This window comes from Brassica napus, chromosome C2 (assembly GCF_020379485.1).
Source record: "Brassica napus cultivar Da-Ae chromosome C2, Da-Ae, whole genome shotgun sequence".
In the NCBI taxonomy this organism is placed as follows: Eukaryota; Viridiplantae; Streptophyta; class Magnoliopsida; order Brassicales; family Brassicaceae; genus Brassica; species Brassica napus.
This window is the reverse complement of record NC_063445.1, coordinates 28513034-28522251: the sequence shown is the minus strand read 5'-3', so window position 1 is coordinate 28522251 and position 9218 is coordinate 28513034. Positions and strand designations below refer to the sequence as shown.

Genomic DNA, 9218 nt, shown 5'->3' with positions numbered 1-9218 from the left:
TAGAAGATTCCAAGTTTCACAAAAGTCTTATATAATTACATCATTAGTTCCTGGCCGCCTGTTAGGCTATTTATTAGGGTTTTGTATCATTTTAGAGGTAGACTTGCCTAGAAACCCTTTTAGACCTAGTTTGGAGGAAGCAAGAAGCTACCATTGAAAGAGGAGAGTTTAGAGCTGGAGAGAGAGATCAACACTGCAAAACAGAGAAGATTTTGAACTCCTTTGCTTTATTTCATTTGTTGCTTACTCTATTTATTCATTTTTATTATGTATTATTCAGACCATCATAACCATGTGTTCCATGAATATGTCTGAGTAGTCCTTACTGTTAGATTTAGGTTTCTCAATAGGTTGATAAATGTATTACTGACAATAATAATTGTTAGGGTGTTTAGAAATATGATTCTTTCAACTAGTTATGCTTAAAGCTAAGTTTAGGATTGATCACCCTTAAACTTAGATCATAGGATTAATTGGGATCAAGCCATTGCTTGACTCAATACCTGAAAATAACTAGAATGATCTAAATGATTAGATACGAACGAGAGTTGGTCTAGTGAGTTAGAGAATTTAGATCAAACCTGGCCGTAAAGCTTTCTGGAAGAAGTATCGATCGACGCAGCGATAGCTCTGTCGATCGATATTTTGAAAGGTGTATCGATCGATATTCACAAAGAATTATCGATCGACACTTTCTCGTGATTAACATACGAGAGTTGAAATCCGTGATCCAGATTAGATAATCAATTTGATTATACCTTAGTTTGAATTCAAGAATAATTGATATCAATAAACCCCTAATACCCAATTTAAAGTTTTACTTATCACACCTGAGAATAAACCTGAGTCTAACTATTTTCCTCAACTGTTAACAACCTCAAAACAAATCAAACGAGCAATTTACTTGCTCACCAATCCATTTACTGCTTTAAAACCGTTTAATCTAGATTTATTCCAAGACCATAATCTATTGTGTAATCCTAGAGTCTCTGTGGATTCGATCCCTAAGTACTACATCCGATTTCGGCCGGACATCGATCGACGAAGCGACAGAAATATCGATCGACAAAGCAAGAGCAATATCGATCGACAAGTCGACAGGAATATCAGTCGACACCGAACATCATACATCGATCGACGACACCCCGCCGGAAGCAGGTAAGTTTTCTCTTACCAATAATGCCATCGAGAAAGTAGTCCTAGGAGAACCTAAAGGTTAACTAAGCAACGCAAACAACCCAATAATAAACGAACAGGGGACTGCAATCCCTGTTCAAATTAATTCAATCTCAAAAAGAGATCATGAATGGAAATTACCTTTGCAAGACTATTTAAACCCTGGCAGAACCTATTCCAATAGGTCCGCCATTAAATTACCAAAAGATGGTATCGAGAAATTCGGGGATAGCCTCGAATATTTATTTATGGTACGTCAAAACCCTTTCTGTGGAACCATCTTAGAGCATCCGCACGATCACATCGAGTATCTAGAAGATTTGATGGATGACGAATACAATCGTTGTAAACTCTTTCCATTTTTCTTTGAAGGTGACGCTAGAAAATGGCTAGACCAACTACCAACAGGATCGTTGACCTGTTGGAAGGAGATAAGGAGTACCTTCATCAATCAATTCTTCGATGAGACGCGGTGCTGGGATATAAGGAAGAAAATCTCCACCTTCCGTCAAGGTCGACGGGAATCATTCAGAAACGCATGGGAGAGATTTAAGAGCTACCAACTTGAATGTCCTCATCACAGCTACTCAGAGCCACAACTCATTAGTACCTTTTACGGGGGTGTTAACTTGCATTACCAGATCACGCTTGACACAACCAGTGAAGGAAGCTTCAGTACCAGGAACCCTGAAGAAGGGAAGCGTCTGATCAAGAATATAGCTACGGGTAGATCCTACGAAATGATCGAGGTAGAGCGAGTAAGGAGAGTTGACTCAATTGATGAGCCACCTTTAGCACAAATCAAAGAATCTCTGGATTCTTTTCACTCCGCTCTTGAGGAACGGAACCAATTTGGGATTTACCAAATTGACGATGACACCCTATATGAACTAGAACAACAAGTAGATTTCGTGGATATCCAAACTTCAAAAAACGAGTATCCTAACCCCGATAACTTTACCCAAAATTACGATGCTACTGTTGGATCACGCCAGGGCAGAGCGAAGTTTAGACTAAACCAAGCTTTCACGGGAAATCGCAGATTGGTGACTGACCTTAACGGAAAAATAGACATAATGTACAGTGAGCTAATAAGGAAGTTCGACGCTTTAAGTGAACACATTAAGAGACTGGACGGTCAAGTCGCGGAAAACGCAACCGCCATCAAAAGAGAGGCAGGACGTCTCCCTGTGCGGACTGACGCGAACCCGAAATGTCAAATTAATGTCGTGTTACTAAGGAGCGGAAAACGCCTAATCCCAAGCACGATAGAAATCAGTAACGCAGAAAAACATGTTATAGTTGAGGAAAACGGTGAAAATAGGTCACGCCCGATAATCCTCGATGATTCCAATACGAGTCAGAAACTCCTCGAGAGAAGGAGCTTCCCAACACTGAGGAAACAACCATCAACCTCGAGGAGGAGGAAGAAGAGTTGGAGGAAGATGTGGAAATCGATCGACAAGAGAGAACCAACGTCGATCGACATGCTACGGGAAATATCGATCGACATTCTGGAAACAATATCGATCGACGATCGACTCCTGCTGAACCATCCTTCCCTCCTAACAAGAGGCAGACTAAGTGCGAATTGATAAAGCTATATGCAAGAAAGCATTCGATAAGATCATGTTGGAAATGCCATTGAGTGATGCCATAAAGGTATCGCCTTCAATAAAAAAATATGTAAAAGACATAGTATCCAACAGCTTTCCAGCCACTGAGCGTAGCGTCATGATGGTTTCAGAGGAAGTTAGTGCAATAATCCAAGGAGGAACTCCAATCAAGAGGCCCGATCCGGGTAGTTTCATTTTGGATTGCAACATACGAAATAAAAATTTTTCTCGATCCCTTTGTGACCTAGGTTCCAGCGTAAACCTCATGCCGCACTCTGTCGCGATATCCCTAGGATACGAAAAGTTTAAACCTACCAAAATAACTCTGGTTCTGGCCGATAGATCCCCTAGATTACCTGAGGGAGTGCTCGACGACGTGCCAATAAGGATTAATGATTGCCACGTCCCAACGGATTTCGTGGTACTGAAATACCGGAATGAACCAAAAGATCCCTAAATTTTGGGTAGACCATTTCTAGCTACAGCAGGTGCGATAATCGATGTCAAGGAAGGTAGAATATGTCTGAACATTGGGAATATTCCGATGACCTTCGACATGGATAAGATGATAAGTCGACCCTTAATCGATAAACAGACATCCTATGTGGATGATATCGGTGAACTGACTGAAGAGTCTTTCAAAAATTCTCACTCAGATGATCCTCTGGAGAAAGTACTCACATCTAGTGAAGAAGAAACATTCAGTGTCACCAGTAGAGTTGAAGAATACACGCGATTAATGGACGCAAGTATGGAAATAGCAAACGTTGATGACATAGAGGATGACAATTCAGAAATCAACGTCGATCGATATTTGATGGAAGCCGTCGATCAACAGCCATCTTCTTTGGAAAAATGGGATCCCGAGAAGGCACCAAAAATTGAGTTAAAACAGCTACCAGCTGGACTCAAATATGCTTTTCTCTATAAAAATTCCTACCCCGTAATCGTGAATGTCAACCTGACGAATGGAGAACTCGCGTTGTTATTAAATAAACTACGCAAATATAGGAAAGCCCTCGGATACTCGCTCGAGGATATTCCTGGCATTTCTCCAGATCTGTGTATGCACCGGATTCACCTAAAAGACGGTTCAAAATCGTCAGTGAAACACCAAAGGCGGCTGAACCCGAACTTAAATGAAGATGTTAAAATGGAAATAATTAAACTTCTAGATGCCGGAGTCATTTACCCGATTTCGGATAGAAATTGGGTTAGCCCCGTGCATGTCGTATCAAAGAAGGGCGGAATCACTGTAGTGAAGAATGATAAGGACGAACTCATTCCCACACGAACTGTCACTGGGCATCGAATGTGTATCGACTATAGGAAGCTGAACGCTGCCACCAGAAAAGATCATTTTCCCTTACCCTTCATTGATCAAATGTTGGAGAGATTGGAAAATCACCAATACTACTGTTTTCTTGACGGATACTCCGGATTTTTCCAAATCGCTATACATTCTGACGATCAAGAAAAGACCACTTTTACATGCCCTTATGGAATATTCGCATACCGCAGAATGCCATTCGGTCTTTGTAACGCCCCCGCCACTTTCCAACGATGCATGATGTCAATCTTTACTGATATGATAGAAGATTTCATGGAAGTCTTTATGGACGACTTCTCAGTATATGGATCCAGTTTCAAAAACTGTCTTGATAACCTATGTAAAGTATTGGCAAGATGTGAAGAAAAGAACCTCGTTTTAAATTGGGAAAAATGTCACTTTATGTTTAACGACGGAATCGTCCTAGGACATAAAGTATCCGCTGCCGGTATAGAAGTAAATCGGGCAAAGATTGAGGTAATGACCGGTCGGCCGGCACCCACGAACGTAAAAAACGTGAGAAGTTTTCTCGGACATGCCGGATTCTACAGGAGATTCATACAAGATTTTAGTAAAATTACTAGACCTCTCACCTCCCTTCGCTGTAAAGAAGTTAAATTCGACTTCACACCAGAATGCGTAAAGTCGTTTGAGGAAATAAAGAAAGCCTTAATAACTGCCCCCACCGTACAAGCACCTGACTGGAATCTTCCTTTTGAAATCATGTGCGATGCGAGCGATTTCGCTGTGGGAGCAGTTCTGGGCCAAAGGAAGGACAAAAGGCTACATGCAGTTTATTATGCCAGTCGAACACTCGACGAAGCACGGAGAAATTACGCAACAACGGAAAAGGAACTGCTTGCCGTGGTTTATGCATTTGAAAAGTTTCGCCAATACCTAGTCGGTTCGCGAGTCATCGTCCACACTGACCACGCCGCGATTAAATATTTAATGCAAAAGAAAGATGCGAAACCACGACTCTTGCGATGGATCCTTCTACTTCAGGAATTCGATATCGAGATCAAAGATAAAAGAGGATTAGAAAACGGAGTTGCAGATCATCTTTCCCGGATAAGGATAGAAAATGACATCCCTATCGATGATTTCTTACCAACTGAAAACATTTACCAAACGGATTCATTCATCGGGAATGTATGTATCACTTCGGAAGACCTGTCGATCGACGAAGACGACGGTTTATTGATCGACACCTCAGATGATCTAAGCGAAGAGCAAAATCCAAAAATTCTCACCTTCGACATAAAAGTTAATGTTGCGTGCAACAAGCTGTATACCGACCTTACTTCTCCGTTAAAAAAGGTCTATACCGGGAAGTGCACGCAATCGAACAAAATTCAAACATCAAACCTTGGTATGCTGATATAGTGAACTATTTAGCTGCTGACATAGAACCCGAAGAAGTGAGAGGGTATACAAGAAAGAAGTTTTTAAGAGAAGTTAGGAGATATCATTAGGACGAACCATATCTCTACAAACACTGCGCGATGTATAGACGATGCGTCGCCGAACCTGAGATACGCGACATTTTGTTCCAATGCCATGGATCCGTTTATGCTGGGCATTTTGCGACCTTTAAAACGGTATAAAAAATCCTTCAAGGAGGGTCTGGTGGCCAACCATGTTTCGCGATGCTCATGCATTTATAGCACAATGCGAGAGATGCCAACGAAGAGGAAAAATCAGTAAAAGACACGAAATGGAACAAAGATCTATTCAAGAGGTAGAAGTCTTTGACTGTTGGGGAATAGATTTCATGGGACCCTTCCCTTCTTCATACGAAAATAAATACATCCTAGTTGCTGTTGACTATGTGTCTAAGTGGGTTGAAGCGGTAGCGTCACCAACAAATGACGCATCTGTAGTCATTACGCTTTTCAAAAGCATTATCTTCCCGAGATTCGGAATACCCCGAATAGTCATAAGTGACGGTGGTTCCCATTTCATCAACAAAGTTTTTGAAGGACTACTCCGTAAGAACAAAGTACACCATAGAGTTGCCACACCCTACCACCCACAGACGAGTGGCAGGTCGAAGTCTCAAATCGGCAGATCAAAGAAATCTTAGCAAAAACAGTGGGCATATCCAGAAAAGATTGGTTTAGGAAATTGGACAATGCACTCTGGGCTTATCGGACTGCCTTCAAAACTCCCTTAGGAACCACCCCGTTTCACCTACTTTAGGGAAAATCATGTCACTTACCAGTTGAGCTGGAACACAAGGCAGCCTGGGCCATCAATTATTAAATTTCAACATCAAACCACCTGCCGGAAGGAGGCTCATGCAGCTTATCGAACTGGATGAAATCAGACATTTATCCTATGAGAGTTCAAAAATATATAAACAAAAGACGAAAGCATATCACGATAAAAAGATCATTTCCAGGCACTTCGAACAAAACGACCAAGTGCTACTGTATAACTCTCGGCTAACGCTGTTTCCCGGAAAACTCCGATCTCGTTGGTCTGGTCCTTTTACCGTCGTGAACGTAAATCCTTATGGGGCTATTACGCTTACAAATAATAAAGGCGACAAATTCACAGTAAAATGCCAATGAGTAAAGCACTATTGGGCTAAACCACCAAATATCGGGCATATAAACTTAGACCCCCTCCCCGATAATTATAGTCAAGCTAAAGGTTTAAAATAAGCGCTGAATGGGAGGCAACCCATTTCAACTTTTTTGATAATTAGGATTTAGTAATAAAAAAAAAACGAAGCTGCTGAAAACATAACGTCTATCGATCGACGAGGACACTCAGACATCGATCGATAGTAAATGAACAAACGCGGGCTCACTTATGTAGACACTTAAGTCGACATTCACATAAACCCGAAAACCCTAAGAACACACTCCCATCCCTTTTCTCTCTCGTTTTTCGGCCAATTCCGGCGATTTCGTTGCTCAATCCACTCGATTTTCGACCCTCTATCCGTCTAGATCGCTTAGCTCGCTCATCATCATGGTATGAACATGAAATTTTCTAAATTTTTGTTCTTGCTATGGTTGAAATAGAGAATGAGCTAGAACCGGTATTTTCATGCTCTTATAGATCCATTCTTGCTAAAGGAGTGATAGAATAGGGACTACTGATCGATTAAGCCGATCATATATGCCATGCAAATCGAATTGCATCGATGGGTTTTTGCTGGTTCCCGCGAAGGTGAAATCGACCGATGATACACACCTTTCATCGATCGATTTTCACAAAGAAACATCGATCGACATCCTCCTGTTATCGTCGATCGATATTGCACCAAACCATCGAACCGAACTGAATTCCTATTCTTGTTTATAGTTTTTGGTTGCAGATGTATGAAAGGAGGACGAAGCGTAGGTTCGACGTAGGTGGCAGTAGTGCAACTCCGCCGCCACCACCAGTTCGCGACCAATACCCTTGGCCACGCGAGCGCGAAGACAAACCTATCCCGCTCTTTGAAAACTTCGACGACACTCGTAAAGCAGCGAAGAGCGGGGCCTGTAGAAACCGTGCGATCGAGGACGCGTGGGACGACTATGACATCATCTTCTACAATGAGTGGCGGAGGGTCTCCATTGAGCCTACATGGTTCGTCGATCCAGACGTGATCCGCACCTTGGGCATCAAGTCGGGCCTCGACAACGTGTTCGTGGAACTGGGCATGGGGAACGTGGCCACAAACCCGCAGGTACTCTATCCGGAGCTGGTCCGTCAGTTCATGGCCACCGTGAACGTCTACTATTCCAACGAGAGGGAAACGAAGACTAGCGAGGGTGTCTTGACTTTCTTCATTCGCGGCATCCGCTACAGAGTCCCTCTCTCGACCCTCAACACTATCTACGGGTTCAAAAACGAGCGTGAGCACGCCATCGTACCAGACTTCCCAGGGATTTCGACATTCTGGGAGCACATAGCTACCGGTTACTTCGACTCCGCCAAGGCTCTTAAGACAGACATCCGTCACCCCAGTCTGCGCTATTTCATGAAGGTCCTTGCCAACACTCTGTTGTGCAAGATAGAACCTAATAAGGTTTGGGTGCAGGAGCTCACATTAGCTTACTACGCAGTCAGGAGTTTGGTTCACATGGACAACATCGAGGAGCCGGCGGACGACGCGTGGCCCAGCATTGGAGCTGTCATTGCTGAGCATCTGGTCAGGCTTAGGATGAAGCCATTTCAGTCACAGGGAAAGAAGAAAGAGACGGTCTGGAGCCTACTTACCCCGATCTTCATACATTGCAGAGTCCCGTTAGACGATGCTGAGATGGAGGATCAGATCGTCTACATGGATGCAGCGCATCTCACGAGCACTCAGTGGCTCAAGGAAGACCGTGACTGGTGCTTCAGGGACGAGAACGGCACGCACTTGGTGAGGCTGCCACTTCGTCAACTCACGGATTTCGACCATGGCCTTGCTAGCATTCAGTTTCGACCTGAACCTCGCCTCGTCCGAGCCCCTTCAGAACAACCGCGCCGCTACACGGTACCTCAGCCACATCAGCCCGAGGCCGCACTACCGCCATTTCCACCCATGCCAGACATGTCTACATACCCTGAGGGAGATTTCCAGCGCGTCGTAGTCGATGCTCTCACTGCCATCTGGGCTAGAGTATCAAGATGTCGCTGTTCGAGCAGGAGGAGTGTGCGAGCCAGCTCACCGTCAGCAGCAAGACAGCCCCGTCAGCACAGAGACACCTCCAGCGACGAGACCACTGATGAGGACTAGTCCTCATATCTCTATCCCTATTTACTTATGTTTTCTTCTACTTTCGAACTCTTAGGATTGACTTTTGAACTTATTACTTTATGTTATGACTGGAGTTTATCTATTCTGCTAATCTTGCACGCGTTTGGATTGTCTAACAGAGCTAACCTAGCTGACTGATGCTAATTCTATGATGAGTTAGACACATTGATACGTTGCAGCTAGCGCATACGTTTTCTATCTCTGCATTGTCGATCGATAACAAGACGGTTATATCGATCGACAGAAATGCGATGATATCGATCGATTATGCGGTGTACATGTCGATCGATCCTCGAGACAGCGGGTAACACATTGTCTAACATCTAACTTATAGTTATTACTTATTTCT

The 9218-nt window shown here is 43.3% G+C and overlaps 1 protein-coding gene across 1 annotated transcript; it reads left to right on the top strand.

Annotated features, from left to right (window-relative positions):
- The first annotated feature begins 1424 nt into the window (after positions 1-1424).
- Positions 1425-2771, top strand: LOC125582310. Its single transcript, XM_048748934.1, has one exon. It carries the CDS (start codon positions 1425-1427, stop codon positions 2769-2771), a length of 1347 nt encoding a protein of 448 aa, XP_048604891.1.
- The last annotated feature ends 6447 nt before the right edge of the window (positions 2772-9218 follow it).

Coding starts and splice junctions, on each gene's coding strand:
- LOC125582310 (XM_048748934.1), top strand. CDS start 1,425: ATGGTACGTCAAAACCCTTTCTGTGGAACCATCTTAGAGCATCCGCAC.